We start from the raw sequence: 18,131 nt of genomic DNA, 5'->3' as shown, positions 1-18,131 counted from the left end.
TTGTATATAAGTGTATATCCTCACCTCAATCTGTTCTTGTAAATGGTTCACCTCAGGGGCACTTCAAATCTAAGAGGGGACTAAGACAAGGGGATCCCTTGTCTCCCCTCATTTTTATCTTATGTATGGAAGTCCTTTCTAGACTTAAAAACAAGCATGTTTCTAGAAAAAAAACATTCATGGAATAAAAATTGCTAAGACAAGTGAACCCATTGCACATCTGCTCTTTGCAGATGATGCTTTCATCTTTTTTAGAGCTGACATTGGAGAAGCAAAGTCGGTTCTTGCTATTCTTAATGAGTTATGTAATATAATTGGGCAAGAAATAAATTTTGACAAATCTGGTGTACATTTTAGCAAGAATATACACAGCTCATACACAGCTCTCTAGTGGTGGACATTCAAAAGATCTTAAACATGAAAAAGATTGAGATAGGGGAAAAATACTTGGGATCCAAACTCTTCTTAGGGCAACCTAAGTCTGAAATTTTCAATGACCTTATCAATAAAGTGAATAGGAGAATAGCTAGTTGGAAGAGCAATTTACTCTCTCAAGCAGCTAGAACTGTTCTCATTAAGCCCATAACCACAGCCAATCCTTTTTATAACATGAGTACTTTCCTCTTACCTATAGCTATTTCTGAAAAGATGAATTCTATCCAGAGAGACTTCTGGTGGGGAAAACAACATGATAAAAAACACCCCTGCTATCTCAAAACTTAGTCTTTCATATGTCAATCTAAGAGAGCTGGTGGTCTTGGTATAAGAGACTCTAAACTAAATAATTTAGGTCATCTCACTATAATTTTTTGGCAAATCTTGACTAACCCAAATTCCTTGCTGCCTTCACAGCTCAAAAGTAAGTATTTCCCTTATAATAATATACTGCAAGTCAATAAAAGACAAGGCACTTCATGGTTATGACAAAGTATGTGGTACATTCTACCCCTCATTAAGGATAATTCTACATGGCATGTTGGTACAGGTGACAATATAAATATTTGGAATGACTCTTGGTTACCTGGGTTACCACATGGTAAAATATCTGACACACACCCAGTAGATATAAATTTTACTTCTGTGTCACAATTGATACATCCTGTTCTTAAAACATGGAACTTAAATGTTGTTCATTCCTCTTTGATATAAACACTGTCATGCATGTAAATAATGTGTATCTTTCCCAGAGAAATTTGGTGGATTCTGTTCACTGGAATCTCACAAAAAAAGGTATCTATAGTGTCAAATCCATGTATCATAAACTTAGCATGCATATAGGTCATACTGGTAACCCAACTACCACCCTATCTTTCTGGAAAAATTCAAATTTACCAATACAAGCTCCTTCTAGCATGGAAGTTTTATCATGACATTATACCAACTAAGGACCATTTGGCATGCATCATGTATATAAAAGATAAGTCATGTTTTCTGTGTGGAAATGCAATAGAAAGTGTTCATCATCTTCTTCTTGTATGCCCTTTCACAAGAGCTTTATTGTTTCATACACCATGGTTATTTAAATTGGAAACCTATCAACACTACACCACCAAGAGTTGGATTGATCTTTGGTTTAAAACTCCAAAAGATTGGCCTATAACGATTGAAAAGTGGACTAAGTTCTGCTTATTGCTTTATTCCAATATATGGATGGAGAGGTGCAACATCCTGCATCATAAGAGTAAACCGTCTATTACTAGAATCAGTAAGGTCATCTCCTTATTCTTTGATAGTTAGAACAACCAACATCAGGAAAGTACTTGTCAGAACTTAACTCTTCCTGCCCAATATGGAACCGCCCCCACCTGAGTTCCTTAAATTAATGTGGATGCCAGTTTTAATGAAAAACAAAATTCAACAAGCTATGGGTATATATTGAGAGATCACCAAGGGAAAATTGTTGTTGCAGGTACAACCACCAGCTGGTCAACAAGTGTAGAGGAATCAAAATGTCAAGGACTACTCAGAGCCCTTAGATGGTGCTCAAACTACCACTCCGACAATCTACTAGTGGAAATGGATGCAAAGGCTGCAATAGATTACTTGGAAAACAAGCCCTGCAATATAACATGGGCATCACAACTAATGCTCTCGGATGCAGCTAGTCTTTTTGAACTTTTTACCTCTATAAAAATAGCCTATGTTCAAAGAAGTGGTAATATTGTAGCACATAAGCTAGCAGCTTATGCTTCATGTAACCTACAGTCCTATAACTAGACAAATGACTCTCCAACTTGGCTTATAAAAGCTCTGGAGGTGGAGTATCAGTATGTACGTACTACCAAGTGATATACCTCCAATATGGATGCAACAAATCCTAGACCAGGAAAATGCTAATGTAACCTCTTATTCATATTAATATTGTAAAGTAAATGATTACCAAAAAAAAACGTAGACAACTCTGTCCTTTCCTTGAATATTTCCTCAAATTTACTTAGTGGAACGCTGCCAATAGATATTGGGAAATTGAAAACCCTTAAAGAACTAGACTTTTCTAGGAACAAGTTAGCTAGAGAGATGCCAGAGTCTATAGGCGACTGTTTAAGTTTGACGATTCTTCACCTCTCACCTCTCGAGAAATTCACTTTAAGGTTCCATTCCAAATTCAATATCCCACTTGAAAGGTATTGAATACATTGATCTCTCCTCTAACAACCTATATGGTACAATCCCTTTTTCTTTTAAGGGAAAATGACCAAAAACTACATTGAACTTTGTATTTGGTTTCAAAACAGACAATGTACTCTTTTTTTATTCAAATAAATATTGTATTTTCAAAAAAATTCAATTTAGAGAAACCATCCAATTAATTGGATGTCCACTGTTAAAATTTTCCCCAACTCTAATTTCCCTATGTGGCAGCTCCCACTTGCCACAACAGTGAGGTGGACTGTGACCAAAATTTCAAATTTTCAAAATATCCAAATTCCAATTTATTTTCAAAATCCCAAAATCTAAGCTTCCGATGGAAATTTAGATACTCAAAATACCCCATCAATCATTGGAGAAGAAGATAAACAAACAACTTATCGATCAAGCGAGGAAGAAGTGGCGAGAGTTGTGATGTTCTCAACCAAAATATAGAAGTTTAGGCCAAGGTTTTCTAAGCATCGTAATCTGATTAGTCTTTTTGGCATAAATAGATTTTCCACTCGTAATGGGATGAGAACATGAACTCACGAGTTGTGTAAATTTTTTCTACTCATAGTGGTGATGTTCTCGAATTTATGAACTCATTGTTAGAACTCTGAAATCTCATCTTGTTTTCACATATGAGTTGTGTATTTTTAGTACCGAAATTATTCCCAGCGTCCTCTTTGTTGATGATAACCAAGTACGACATCAAAGTTGACTTGTATAATACTATTCAGTTTTTAACTATATACCAAAAGTTTATCAACTCTTCAGTCAACAATTTTAGTTTTTGATATATACCCAAAGTTTAATTTGTTTCTTTTAATTGTTTGAGGTGATTTTGAAGACAGAGATTTGAATATGAAGATCGGGGGTGGTTTATTAATGGTGGAGAAGAGAATGAGGAAGAAAGAAAAAAGGAATGGCGGAGACAACTCAATTGATGTTGGAATTTCAATATCAGTTGATGAAATTTTGTATACTCAATATCAGTTAACATTTCATGAGTTGGTGTGTCGAAATGTTAGATGGATGCCACCTTATGATTGTGGGAGCTGCCACATGGGCAAATTCACATAAGCTTGACATCCATTTAATTGGACGACTTCTCTAAATTGAAACTTTTTGAAAGTACAATGTTTATTTGAATAAATAAATAAATATATATATATATATATATATATATTGTCTGTTTTGAAACCAATTACAAATTTCAATGTATTTTTCTGTCATTTTCCCTTTTTTTAAATCTCTCAAGTTTATGCGTGTTGAGCTTATCCATGAACCAACTTGAAGGTGCGGTACCAAAGGAAGGGATATTTATCAACTCAACTTCGGTTTTTCTCAAAGGAAATCCTGCTCTTTGTGGTGGCATACCAGTACTTAAGCTCCCCAGGCCAGTTGCATTGTACCAGAAAAACACTCTGCTAGATCAAACTTGAAGCTGTTCATAGGAATAGTTGTTGGCGTTGCTGCTTGTAGCATTCTCTCTTTCTTGTTCCTGTTTTTGTTTTGTTCCTGTTTTTGTTATGGAAGAGGAATAAAAGCAAATCCAATGCCAAAGATGATATAGTCTCATTTGAGGGGCCACACAGATTATACACACTAGCAAGATGCACGTGCTATGCACGCGGTTGACAAACATATATATATATATATATATATATATATATATATATATATATAGGTTAGTAAAATATGTGAATTTGAGTGATGTAAGTATTGGTTAGTGTAACATGCATGAATAAGGACTTCTTTAAAGTTTGTTTGACCATTACATATAGGACACATTCAAAAGCACATTGCATTATGGAATTGATTTTGTGTGTGTGTGTGTGTGTGTGTGTGTGTGTGGTGGGGGGGGGTGATTTTTTTGAAAAATGAATTGTATCATAAACTTTGATATGCCTTTTGATTGATATTGACAGAATGACAGGTGAGTTTCTGAGGCCTTATAAGGAAAAGGCAGAGAGAGGCTGAACTTATTAGTCTGAAGCGTACAGTGACAAAAAGAGCCCAAAGCTTCAATTGTTTGTGTAGCAGGAATTCTTTTTTGTTGCTTCTATCACCACACTTTGAGAGGGCGGGTGAGGACAATACAATGAAACACTACTATAATGTATAAACCAAGAAGAACCTCCAATTATGAGTACTACTCTTGCCATCGAAAGTAAAAAAAAAAAAAAAAAAAAACGAATTCTATACTAACATATTTGAGTTTGGAAATAGGTCCTCAGTCCAAGCCATAACTCTATACTAACATATGCTTCTAAGCTAGACTGTATTTTTCCATCTTCTAAAATGACGATGTGCAATCTAACACTGGACAGTCTATATACAAACTAATTGGTGACTTGGAGTAGTCCTTGTTTGCATTTCATATTATCTTTTCCTAGCAATGGATAGTTCGATCATAAAATTACTTTATCCACATTTGAGATATTATAATCTATTTAAGCTCAATCGTTTTCAGTTGAATGTTAAGAGTGGGTGCAGATTGTTAGATGATGTGAACTCCAGTAGCGTGCTAAACATGTATTTGATAAATGGTTATTTGGAAATTTTAATTGATAAGCTCTATATCTACGAACTGAAGTTTGGAAACATATTCCAGCCAAAAAAAAAAAGTTTGGAAGCATCATTTGAAAACATAAATTGCTCAAAGCACATACAAAAATTGTCCAGTAACGTAACTATTCTGAACAAAAGAAGAAAAAGGCTTGTGACAAATCAAAACCATGGAAATTATTCTGAACATACTCTAAATAGACCGAACATGAAATTTGGTGGCTTAAAAAGAATCTTAAATAAAAAGTCACTGACTACATGCATAAATTTTTGCTGGTTTGCACATAAATAACAAATTGCAATTGATCTAAAGAATATACATTTCATAACATTAAATTTATGGTACCAATATCTTCCCCAAAAGAGAGAGAGAGAGATTCAGTTGGAGGTTAATTACATTCTGTGTAAAGAACAGGTGTGAAGGCTATACAGGTGTGACTGCTTGCTTCATATTTTACAAAACTTACATAATGGGCAGTTGACACTCCTACGATTTGGTGCCTATTGGCCTATCCTGACTGGTCAATAACACATATTTTGATTCTTTTGTATGGCTATTTTTTCCCTCTGTTTCCTAGTATTCTTTCTTGTGGTTTCTTGGGATTCAAAGCCACTTTCAGCATTCTGTAGCATTTTATATCAGACTGCAGGTGAGCAAGAAAATTTCTACTCCTCCAATGGTCCTCAAACCATGTTAGTCTACTTGGGCCTTTATTGCAATCTCATTTTTACCCATGTTGTTTCACACAAACTCCAACATAACATGCTAGAAATTTTCCTTCAAGAACTCTAGGGTCTTTCGACATTGCACACAACGTTTATGATTTAATACTGCTTGAAACAGAAACTCTGTAGGGATGTAATGCAAAAGTGAAAATGCACCAATTGTGAGTAAACAAATGAGAAGTTTCTCTCTCCAATAAAATTCATACACAAGCACATGTTCAATAGAATACCTCAGCAGCTTCATCAGTAGATGAGAGGTACTGATAGTAATAATGGTGCAAAGTATCTGGAATACACGCTGGTGTGTTCTGCCAAAGATCAAGGTTCTGGTCCGTAATCTGCATGCAAGTAAAGACTTAAAAAAGAAGCAAAGAACATGTTTGCTTCTTTTTTTTAAAAGAAATTGTTGTACCACACACTCACACACAACAAATTAGTATCTGCGATTGCCTTCGGATAATGTACTTCTGACAAATCTGTTTCCTTTTCAAAATGCCAAGTTTTGATTTGATCATTGGTGTCATTTGATAGATCAGGTTGACTGCTTTCAGAAAATACCTATTTTTTATAATAGAACTTGTGCATCAAATTGTACGGTATCTTTCAGTCTTTCACAAATCATAGGTGTGTTAAAATGATGGCGGCAGGTCATGCTACAACTGTATATGATACAGGTCAATGAAACACTGTAAAAAACTGAGATACAGGAAATATTAAACATTCACACTACTAAATTGTCGCCCACCTCCTCATAAACTGTCATTGTGGTGAGCCGATATCCTGCTAAAAGCATATACTCCTTTACAACACAGTTAAGATATTTACGCTCATTGTCTTTTAGAGGACCCAATTCAGAAAAGAGAGAATCCCTCTTCAACTGTTGCAAGGTAGATCCATCAGTTGTAGAAACATTTAAGTTTGAGCCTGAAAATTATACCATAAATATTAACAATAAGGGTTCAAGCAATGACACACATAAATAACAAAGCAAAGTGGGAAACTGGCAAGGATGCAATCTTAGAGTATGTCATATATGTTCAATGAACAGAAACATTTGTAACGAATAAAATTAACTGTGGTGCACTCAGTAGCTGTATGCATCAATTGCAATAATAAAATATTTAACTCGTGCATCAAGTCACATTCAAAAAATTTACTTGTCTACATATGGGTAGTTTCTAAATGCTACATGAAGCAAAGTGTTGAGACAACAAAGCCAGCTCCAATTTTCAGATTTTTATCTTACAAGCAATGAACTTCAGCAATTTGAACCTCCAGAAAAAAGTGTCCGCTCCCAAAATCCCAACATATGTAGTAACTCCATTGCTATCACCTGTTACCTCATTGTATAGAGGACATCAATCTATAACTTGAATTCCATAAAAGTAATTTTGGGCTATGAATTTTAATGTAGAGTATTCAAAGGCACATTCAACACAACCCCCTATATTGCAAAGAAGCATTGTGATTCCCATTAAAAATAGAACTCCGGATTGTTTCAGTAGTCATGTACGTATTATTGCCATGTTGTTTTGTATGATCTCAAAAATTTTACTCTTCCCTGCTACAGGTAAAGTGTCTCATAAGAAGAAACTACTTTATAGGAAAAGTACTTGATAGCAATCCAGTCCTTTTACCTTGCTTAGGCTCATCCACATTAGCAAATGTGGAGGGTATTCCCCTTCCCCTGGAAATTCAAACGGAATCGTAATAGAAGCTGAGTAGTTTCATACAAACGGCAAAATCTATTACCATCTGAAATAATAATTTAAGTCTTATTGGGGCTATCTCCTATGCAAAGGAAGCACCATTTTGAGCAGCAATGCCATGCTCAAAGCTCTTAATAGCATAATCATCCTATAGGACTAACATATAGAAATGCAATTCAAAAATATAAAAATCTACATCAAAATCGTCTGATCAACATACTATTGAAAGCAAGGTACCAATATATATGAACTTCACTGAGGTCTACACGTACACAAAGCAAACACAATTAAATATATGAGATATATGGTGCTCTACCTCGCTCAAAATCAAGTCAGTTAAATTAATATAGTTGATCGACATATCCAGTTATGTCCAAGACTCTAAGGTCTCAAATTAAATATGATATCAAGATATGCGTTCAAATGCATTGAAATATATGACAAAGTCATCTGAGCTACTCATCTTAGCAAAATCAGTCTATATATTCCTACTCTATTGATACTCAAAATTCATAAGACCATTTCTATTTTATAGTGTACACTAAAGCATTCCATCTTCAACAAAATTCTACTACAATTGATGCAAGCCCCGATGAAGTTGAACCTACTGCCATGATAGGTTCATATGCACATTGCTCAGGTTTGCCTATTTTTTTCTCTTCATTTTTTATGTCATCTAAGTGTCGGGATTTGTCGGAATTACCTGTAACAAAGAGGTCAACAATACTGTCTATAGAAGTCCTTGACATCGTAAATTAGCAGGAGTTTATCTGTAAAGCATATATTTATCAGAACACACAAAGTAGTACTTACAAGAAAGGATTTTTTTTTATGAAGATGACTCTAGCATAATGGTAATTACAACTCGCTTACCTTTAAAGGATTGTTTCACACAAAGTTGTGCCTGTGGAAAATTCTGAAACATCAGAGCTGAGAAAGAAGATAAAAAATGGATCTAACAGCCAAAATATCAACTGTGATGTGGGCTGAATATCAATAACACTTCAATAATCTACCTGAAAATCTTCATTTAATTATAGAAATTGATAGCTAACAGAGTAACAATCCTACAATATGTGTTTATATCACTGAGATCAATACATGTGCACACGAAGACAACATCCAGTCACAAAACCATAAACATAGAACTTGCAGGAAACAAAAAACTTGGTAGAAAACTCCCGCTAGAAACATTTGAGAGAGTTTTGATAGTGAAGACATTCCAGGCCATTGACAAAAGATGCTTTCTTTTCAAGGAATTCATCCAATTCTTAAACGTTCAGAAAACAAAACAAAATTTCAATTCTCATCTAACCAGGATATAATTTGTTATACCCCTGCAAAAGCAATCTGAAAGATGAAAACCAAAACAGAGGGGATTATTCAAAAAGCTCTGACATGAAAGCATGTACAACTCATGGCCTGGTTCTAGCTCACGTCCGAGCTGTGCACATAAAGCAGGACCATAATGTGAAAGTACAACATATGTATTATATTGTCTTCTCCATATGTAAAGACTATGATCAGATTCACCAAACAAGCTGTAGTAGAGATCCCGGTAAGATGCGTAAAACAATGTTTTTGTTTTAAAGATAAAGCCTCACACCAATATTTGACAATTAAAGGAACACTAAGACCAACAGAAAACATACTGAGAATGAGCAGGTGATCCACTTGTAGATAACTACAAACTTATATCTCTTATGAGATGTCAATCACATGAATCTTGTGGGCAAACAGTAAAGAACTTTACAAAGGCGCCATGCTAAGAATTATTCAACCATCCACTTACGGTGTCATGAATCCTGCATTGACTAAAACCATGCATCAAGCACAAAAAGAATATATGCAATCTTAAAAAATAGAAGTAACCCTGAGAGAGAGAGCACACTTTCTGTAAAATGGTACTTTTATTACCTCTCCTCTTTAATTGTTAGAAAAAAAATGATTTGCCATTACCTTTCCTCTTTACAATATCAAAGAATGAAAAACCAATGTACATTTGGACCAATAAAAATGTAACCAACCCCAATGTAAAAAATATTGGGTTGTGTTAACTGACGATACATCTATCTACAGTCCTTGAGATATTGACAATACAATATGAAACACTAATGTGATAGGGTATACATTTGGTGGTAAGAATCAAGCACAACTTCAACTGTTTTCTGTCGGCTCATTTTTTAGTTGAAAAGAGTTGCTTCTGTCGCCACAACACTTGCAAGGTTCAGCAGATGTCTCTGGACACCAATGGCCAGGAACACTTATGAAGTGCAGAGACATGAACTTCCTGAATCTTTTCTTGTAGTCTACTGGGGAGACAACAGTAGGAGTTGCATGTCTAGGAACAATGGAGGCCTCTGCCAATGTCTCGAGCTGCTTCTCCCAAGTATACTGCCTCAGATAGTCAATAATACCACATACAAGTTCACGCTGCTGCATGTCGACTCCCACAAGTAAAGAGTAATCCATGACATTTATTGACTGCAGACATCAGCATAACAAAAGGAAAAAGGAAAGAAAAAATTAATAATTAAAAAATAATCCACTAAGATTTGGGGCGGGAAAAAAAGGACCACAACTCACAGTAAGGAAAGAAGTATCATTCCAGAGAGCTCGCTCCAAGGCATGCTTAGTTTTCCCACTAACATACAAAGGAGAGACATTCATGTCTTCAACAAAGTTCCCATCCAACAAAACCTCTCCAATGCCATTTGCATTAGATGTATATCTAGCATACTCGGAACCTTTCAGATCGTACAAGTGTGTTATATTTTTACCAAAGAGAAGATTTTCCATAACCATCAGTTCATACTTCAGATCCTTTCCACTTTTAGGCTGCCTAATGGTTACCTGCATAAAAAGAAACGGGAGACGATAAACAAACACATTAGTAAAGGTTTACTCAGAATGTTGTCTTACATATGGATCAAAGGTAACCAACCTGATAGATGCCCAATATTTTTGCAAGGCACGTCTGGCTTCCTGAGTTGAGGGACTGATCAGTATACTTGAAGTACTCGTGGGCAAACTTCACAAACGAATCATATTCTTTCTTCTGAATTTGCTTTATGACAAATCTGTCATCCAGTGTCTTCACAAAGAGAGATCCACTCTTCCCACCTTTAGCATCCCAGTTCTTGCAACGACTTAGAGAAGATATATAATCGAGTTCACATGGACATCGAAGATCATGGAACTGCTTCTCATACAAGCACATTACTGAATATTTTCCTTTCTGCCTAGGTGAATCTCCGGATGAGGATCTTTCAGATGTACAACACTGGAAAAGGATGTGTAAAACTCTTCGGAAGAAACACTTTCCCCTGAATTAATTCCTTCTGAATCCAAAGAACCATTTGACGACCAATATGATGATGCCACATAAATATCACAATCTAGAGAAGATACATTCTCCATTCCTCTTTTGAAGTTTCTTTTCTCTTTCCTTGCATCCTTCTCAAGTAAATCTTTAGTTGAAGTATCTTTCTCATGCAACCAAGCTAAAGCACATGCAATTATGCTTGTGAGTTCACCCTCATAGGCTAACACAGATTTCTTTTCAGGACCAAGTGGGATGTGCAATCTAGGACCTTCCTCAGCGTTCAGTTGATAAGCCGAAGGCAGGAATCCTGGTGTATAACTACTTGTGAATTCAAACTTCTATAGGTAACCTCTCTGGAGATCTATACTATAAACGATTCGGGACTTTGAATCAAACATGCTTTGATACAACTGAAAAGCAATAGCATCACAAACCTCACCTGGGAGTCCTCGTAATTAAGTAAATAAATGGGTGTGATGAAACCAATTATTATTTTCATCAGACCAATATACAATCTGGCGGCATAAATTAAGACTAATTACAGCTAAATTACAATCACAGACTTAAAAGATGTGTCAATTTATTAACACTTCACAATAAAAAACAGTTGGAAGTTCGATAATTTTGTAACCATTTGTCACCACAACTCTACGCATCACCCATGCAACACCTTAACAAACATTAGATTGTGCTCATGAGTGCAAGCAAAACCAATAAACAAAAATCAATAAGTGTGCGACACAAACAAATGGGTAGTGAGGGATTTTTCAAATAATGAAGAAGAAACTAACCTTTTCAAGTGCAAATCAGGGGGATTTTAGTCTTATTCCTATGTCTTTCCCTGAAATGGATTCAAATAGATTCAAACACAGTTGTAACAAAGAAAAATTAAACCCAAGCTTCAATTCTAGTTGCAAATTTGTAGTACGTTGTTGTTTTATCGTAAACCCACTACCACTGAAGATGCACACTAATTAGATTCTTTAATTAAATCATCACCCATACCAAATATTGAAGGGATGACACTGTTGAATATGGAATTTGACTCTACCAACCAACTCTATGCAAGTGAGCGGAGGTTTGTTTGATACCTGCAGCTTCTGATGTCAATGCTCTTTAATTTGCTCATTGTTAACACCTGAAAAATGATTAGAGACAATGAGAGATACCACACCACAATGACAACGAAGCAAGTTCAAAACCATTGTTCCTATTTATTGAAAAAAGCAAAAGAAAAAAGCAAAAGATTCATACCTGCTTTGAATAGGCCGGGTTTGAAGAAGGAAAAAGAAGGAAAAACAAAGGGGGAGATGGAGAATGAAGAGTTTTGTTGTTGAAATTGGTGGAAACTGGGAATTATGGGAGATTTGGGAGAGAGAAATGGGCGCATAAGAATAAGAGAGAGACGGCTGGTTTCTGCATTTAATTTTGGCATAAATGGTAATAATTTGGCAATTAATATGAAGGCTCGCGAACAATTGAATAGTAGCGTGTAGTTGATTTCCAACTTGAATTTACACATGCGTCTTTAAGAAACTATGTAATATGAAGGGTATAAATGGTAGTCAATTTTAAAATGACGAAATAGTCTTTCTTAAAGGTCTTGAATAATTTGTTTGAATATTTTATCAAGAATATTTAGTGGTAAAAAAAAGGCTGGTCTAATTTAAATGTCCATGTTAATTATAGTGTACTCTACTAATTGAGATATCATGATCTCAGGATTGTGACCGATAGGAGAAGGGGGCTTAGGGCGTGTTTAGAAGGCAATTTTGAGAGATGGGACTCCATCTGCAATCAAGGTTATTAAAATGGACCAGCACTGGGCTTTAAAGAGCTTTTTCTCAAAATGTGAAGCTCTTCGAAATGTTCGGCATCGAAACCTAGTAAGAATTATGAGTGCATGCTCGAGAAGAGAATTTAAGGCGTTGGTGCTTCAATTCTTGTCTAATGGGAGCCTAGACCAGTGGCTTAATGTTCCTTTGTTGGAGTTTGATACAAGGCAGAAGTTGGAGGTTGCCATACGTGTCGCAAGTGCATTGGATCTCGGCGCACACACACACATCTCGGAGCACACACACAGGTATGGAGGCACACACACACATTTCAGATTCGGATCAACAGCGAGATAACACGGTTACAGAGATGATCTCTGTACCCGGTTGTAGAGATCTCGAGTCCTACTTTTAAACACACAAGCACTATCTTTTTTGCTTTTTTCATTTTTCGTAGATTTACTTCCCTAATATTTTTCACGTATTAGTACGAGCATTGAAGCACACTAACAATTTATTGGTGTGTTGAAAGCAGAGTACGGAATGGGTGGAGAAGTTTCTCGCAAAGGGGATGTGTACAGTTACGGAATACTCTTGCTCGAGATGTTTACAGGAAAGAAACCAACAGACAAGATTTTCACTGGTGAACTTGATCTGCAAAAGTGGGTCACCACAATGGTCCGTGATCAAACCATGGATATTGTAGGTATTGAGTCTGTACAAGATGACGAGGAGATTTGCGTGGTTTCCGTTCTGAAAATTGGATTAACTTGTGCAACATACTCACCAGAGGATCGTCCTTCCATGAGAGACATCTCCTCTATAATTTTGTCTCTTCCTTAAATATGACACTCGATCATATTAAGCATGGAATGATTGTAATATGGTGCAAATTAAGGAACCAATAATTTTCTGGAAGACCGTACCGTCAGAGTTTCTCAGAGTACGTACGTTAAAGCACATACGTGAGTAACAATTCAATGAAAACACATTCGCAGACACAAATAGGCGTACGATTGGCACATTTTCACAACTTCTGAGATTTCCCTGGTTTTTCTAAGAGAAAACAACACCAGCTTAAAATTTGGCACAAAATCAAAATTGGAAATGTAGTAATCCGGAGTTATATAGGAATGTAATCTTTGGTTCTAACAAACGTCCACTTTTCTGATAATTTAGTCAGTTCAGTACACAAAGATTTCTGATCTTCTTTGCGTTTAGTTGTCAATTAGTTAAGAATCAAGATACATAACCTGATCCATACATGAATTGACTTTGGATAGGTTCTAAGAGTCAAAAAAAAAAGTTCAGACTTCGCTTGATATAAATCTAGAAGTATTGGTGGTATAATCATTCAAATCTGTGGACCCTGTCCTTATGACCTTATCTGAAGAATATTTCTAAAGTCACTATTGCTAATTGATTCCGGTGTCATAATCCCATATAGCAATAAAATCAAAATTGCAACAGCAATACATTGTTGGGGAATAACGATAACAATCGATCTCCACTACATAGATAATTTGAACTTGAACCAACTACTACTCCAAACAAATTCTAAATATCCACTACAACCAGCCTAGCATGCCCAACTCTCTAAACAACTATTAACAATATATAATAATAAAAAAAATATATATAAAGTATACCACAACACAAAGATGTACCGTGGTTCGACCAATGATGTCTACTTTCATAAGAACTAATCCTTTTATATCGTGGGAAGAAAAATTACAATTACTCATCTCAAGTCTTTCCACCTTACTAGATCACTCCTCTCTCTTTACAGGTTTTTCTCTTTGCAAAGGTTATCTCTCAATCTTGATTGCTCTCAAAATTAGGTTTCAATTTCGTGACTTTTTGTGTTTCTTGTGTTAGGTTTTCCAAAACCTTGTTTCTGTTTATATAGTAAACCATAATCTCGTGGTTATTGTAGCAAAATAGAAACTCTGAAATTAGACATGACGACGTCGCTAAGAAGGCCAATGTCCAATGTCAAGCTTAATAAAATAATAGAAAACGAATCGCTTTTACCTACCTAATAAGTAACGAGACTCAAACGAGAGTAAAACTAGAACTATTTTCTTTCTTAATATTATCAAAGTTTTCTACTCTCGATGCTATTGCAATAGAGTTGGAATAGAAGATTCGTTCCACTCCTAGTTCTTTAGAAATCTAAGTTAACTACAATTATCAGTCTATCAAAGTCAATGAGAGTAGTGATGGGAATTATACTATGATGGCAATTCAAATACTAAGGTTCGAATCTAGATAAAAGATTAGGGGAATTTGATTCCACCTTGAATTCAACTTAATAAACTAGCATAGATTGTTGTAATCCAATTCTTCTGTTCTTACGATAAAAATTGGTCGTTCTAATCTCTAATCATTCATGGCAATCTCTACCAAATAATGACTAGCATGTGAGGAAGTTCAACCCATTCTCATGGCGAATCAACTACCTTCTAGAGTGGAATAGAATCTTACAACTATTTCTACAATACACAATCAAGTTTTCATCAAGGCTTCCTCAAACCTCTCTAATGGAGGTTTAGCCTTGATTCATAAAATTATCATTTCTATAGAAATTAAAACAAGACATGATATAAAGATTATAAATTTGCTATATTGATCTACTCAAGAATTCAAAACTGAATTAACAACTAAGAAATGATTAATAACTAAAGAATAGAATTTAGATCTAAGTGATTTAATAAACTAAAACTAGATTTATGAATAACTAACTACTTTTATTGATCTAATGAATAATAACAATACTGATTCAAAACTAAATTTAAAACAAGTAATTAAAACAAATTAATGGAGTTTAAGCTAATTTATCTTCTAATTTAGGTCTAGCTAATGAGTCTGCCTCTTTCCTCCCTTCAAGAAGAGAAAGAGATCCCCAATTTCGTGCATGGGCCTGGAGCCATTTTTTGGGCCGAAAAATCGAGCCAAAAACCCAATTTCTTCAGTCCACAGAGCCCTTTTCAACTGGATTTGACTTCAACAGACATTTCGTCCACTTCTGCTCCTCTAATTGGGTCAAGGTTTAGACCATTAGAAAGCTTTTTCCAAGACAGTCGTTTTGACTTAAAGTAAGCCCAATTCCAAGATCTAAGTCCAAAGATACGATCGTCAGAAGTTCTGCTAACTTTTGTGTGTTGTTTCTGCCCGCGTTGACTTTGACTTTTCATCTTTGACCGTGCTTTAAAAAGACTTTTTCTCCTTGAATCTTGACCTTTAATCACAGAACTTCTTAGCAACCAACCCTTGCTCCTTTATCTCGCAAAAGTGACACATTTCTGCACATAATCGACTCCAATGCCTGAAATACATAAAAGCACGTAATCAACATTAACTCTTATTTATTACTCGCATGATTGGTCTAAAAGTATTATTGTTAAGGGGTTAAAACTACAGTTTTGGGCTCTTATCAAACCACTCCCAAATAGCATTTTGTTTGTCCTCAAGCAAATATGAGAAATTGGCATAAGTGACCAAAAATGGAGTTCTAACTAATCTCGTTTCGCCAAGTGTGATTGCATTGACCATATGCAACAAGGCCTTAAACCACTAGGAATTCCCTAGTGGACGAGTTATAGCCTCATGAGAGTTTTCCAGTGAAGGTACTCACAAACTTCATCTATACTACAACGACTAAGAAATAAAACTATTGTTTCCTTATTTATGTCTCAATGATTTATACATCTCACTAACAATGAATACAGAATAATCAAGTCGAAACCTAAGCTAATATATGCATAATAATCAATCATCTACGAATAAACATATATACAATGAGTAATACTATGAAATGCACTAACAGGTCCGTTTCTGAAACTTTGGAATAGTGTCCTTAAGTAGGTCCTCACATAAAAGTGAAGAAAAAAATACTCTGATTTTTTTGCTCAAGTTTCGCTACTCCAGTGTGTAGTGGGCAAACTTTACCTTACAAACTCAATGACACACAAGGAGCCGAAGTCGATCAAACATATCTACCACTTACTATCATACTAACCTATTTCTAATTGAGCTAGAGGTCTTTATTAGGTGTTACGGAGATTAGGAGATGGTTTAGGAAGGAAGGAATTGGATATTAAAAACGGACAAGTCTGAGATAATAGAGTCTTTATATTATGTAACTAGAGAAAACCTTGTTCTTTACTTTTGCTTATACACTTTGTTTCCATCCTTAGCCATATTTTTCTTTTTCTTTGGCTTTTGACTCCTTTGATTCTATTTTTGGAGTTCTAACTCTTTATTTTCTTTTATTTAATTATTATTATTTTTTTTATTTGGATGGAAACTTTCTTTTCTTATTTGAAGCGACTAACAAATTATTGATTTCAAAGGTCTTTCTCTTTTCTATTCTTCATCTCTATTCTCAGACTCATTCAAAGAATGGGTAGGCTGATTTTTATTTTTATTTTGTTTTGTAAAAGGGTAAAGGATTTGCGGTTTATGAAAGGCTAAAGAAAGACTCAGAGGGGCGACTAGCGGAAAATAATTTCATAAGGTTTGAATTTTTGGTTATATCGATCCAAAGAGGGCCTAAATTCTCGCTTAGGATATGGTATAGTGATCAAGCAAGTAGACGTGTGATTTCTCTATCTGGATTTTACTTCTCCCTTGTGTCATTTCTCAATTTGTTTTTTCACTCATATAAGGCTTTAGGTTATATTCTCACAGGATTTGTAGAATAAGTACTCTAGCCTAGATTTCAGAAATTTACTGCCAAACAATCATAGATACTCATGCAATATATTTATAGAAAGATGCAAAGATTATTATCTACATATTAACCTAAGTTTCTAAACACTATTCTAACGCAAAATCTACGTGAAACTTCTAGATTATTAAGAGCATAGAGAAATAAAACAATACCAATATTCCTAGGTGTATAACATAAACTTTTTATTTATATTTTTGAATTTTTGAATTTTTGAATTTTTGAAAATTTTGAATTATTACTATAAAACAAGTTCATATTGTACATATCTATATCCTAACATATGCCTTAATTACACGTATTTCTATGCTACCCCCAAACAAGAAGCATGCTTTGTCCTCAAAGTATTGAAATAAAAAAGGTAGAAAAATACCATGGAAACGTGTGAAATTTTGGAACATCTGCAAAACAAGGTTAAAACATATTAATATAGAAAAAGAAAACAGACGCAACTCTATAGGAGTTCCACCCGTTATGGGGTTAACAAGAATCGAATTGCTTGGGACATAAGCAGACACTAACTGAAACTAAAAACTTACCTTATCTCCCGCGTTTAAACATCATCCTCATCCTCTTCTATAAAGAAATGAGGTTCCTTCGCATCCTGCCACACCATGGTAATTTGGCAGGCTTCACGCCATTTATCATCTACAATCGCTAAC

General features: G+C 35.1%; 2 protein-coding genes across 4 annotated transcripts; one reads left to right on the top strand and one right to left on the bottom strand.

Moving 5' to 3' along the window:
- Window positions 1-9,528: 9,528 nt before the first annotated feature.
- LOC147486641 (putative 1-phosphatidylinositol-3-phosphate 5-kinase FAB1D) lies at window positions 9,529-12,370 on the bottom strand. 3 transcript variants are annotated; one of them, XM_086571723.1, is made up of 6 exons: window positions 12,217-12,370; window positions 12,054-12,100; window positions 11,754-11,803; window positions 10,582-11,410; window positions 10,224-10,490; window positions 9,529-10,121 (listed from the first exon to the last, which is right to left on the bottom strand). In XM_086571723.1, exons 4-6 carry the CDS (start codon window positions 10,855-10,857, stop codon window positions 9,795-9,797), a joined length of 870 nt encoding a protein of 289 aa, XP_086427849.1. In that variant the 5' UTR covers window positions 10,858-11,410; window positions 11,754-11,803; window positions 12,054-12,100; window positions 12,217-12,370; the 3' UTR covers window positions 9,529-9,794. The 3 variants fall into 3 exon arrangements, with proteins under 3 accessions (XP_086427849.1, XP_086427851.1, XP_086427850.1); XM_086571725.1 differs by having other exon boundaries at window positions 10,582-11,269; XM_086571724.1 differs by lacking the exons at window positions 11,754-11,803; window positions 12,054-12,100; window positions 12,217-12,370 and having other exon boundaries at window positions 10,582-11,747.
- A 403-nt stretch (window positions 12,371-12,773) lies between these two features.
- Window positions 12,774-13,580, top strand: LOC147486640 (putative LRR receptor-like serine/threonine-protein kinase At3g47570). The gene is made up of 2 exons (XM_086573798.1): window positions 12,774-12,996; window positions 13,273-13,580. The coding sequence occupies exons 1-2, from the start codon at window positions 12,774-12,776 to the stop codon at window positions 13,578-13,580; spliced, it is 531 nt and encodes a 176-aa protein (XP_086429924.1).
- The last annotated feature ends 4,551 nt before the right edge of the window (window positions 13,581-18,131 follow it).

The sequence above is a fragment of the Coptis chinensis genome, chromosome 7 (genome assembly GCF_015680905.1).
Source record: "Coptis chinensis isolate HL-2020 chromosome 7, ASM1568090v1, whole genome shotgun sequence".
Classification (NCBI taxonomy): Eukaryota; Viridiplantae; Streptophyta; class Magnoliopsida; order Ranunculales; family Ranunculaceae; genus Coptis; species Coptis chinensis.
The sequence above is the reverse complement of the archived record's forward strand: the minus strand, read 5'-3'. Positions and strand labels throughout refer to the sequence as shown.

Bases quoted from the DNA above. Each gene is read 5' to 3' on its own strand.
- LOC147486640 (XM_086573798.1), top strand. From the start codon at position 12,774: ATGGACCAGCACTGGGCTTTAAAGAGCTTTTTCTCAAAATGTGAAGCT. The intron at 12,997-13,272 runs GTGCATTGGATC...TGTTGAAAGCAG, and splicing joins GGTTGCCATACGTGTCGCAA to AGTACGGAATGGGTGGAGAA.
- LOC147486641 (XM_086571723.1), bottom strand. From the start codon at position 10,857: ATGTGCTTGTATGAGAAGCAGTTCCATGATCTTCGATGTCCATGTGAA. The intron at 10,491-10,581 runs GTTGGTTACCTT...CTTTTTATGCAG, and splicing joins AAATATTGGGCATCTATCAG to GTAACCATTAGGCAGCCTAA. The intron at 10,122-10,223 runs GTGAGTTGTGGT...TGATGTCTGCAG, and splicing joins ATGATACTTCTTTCCTTACT to TCAATAAATGTCATGGATTA.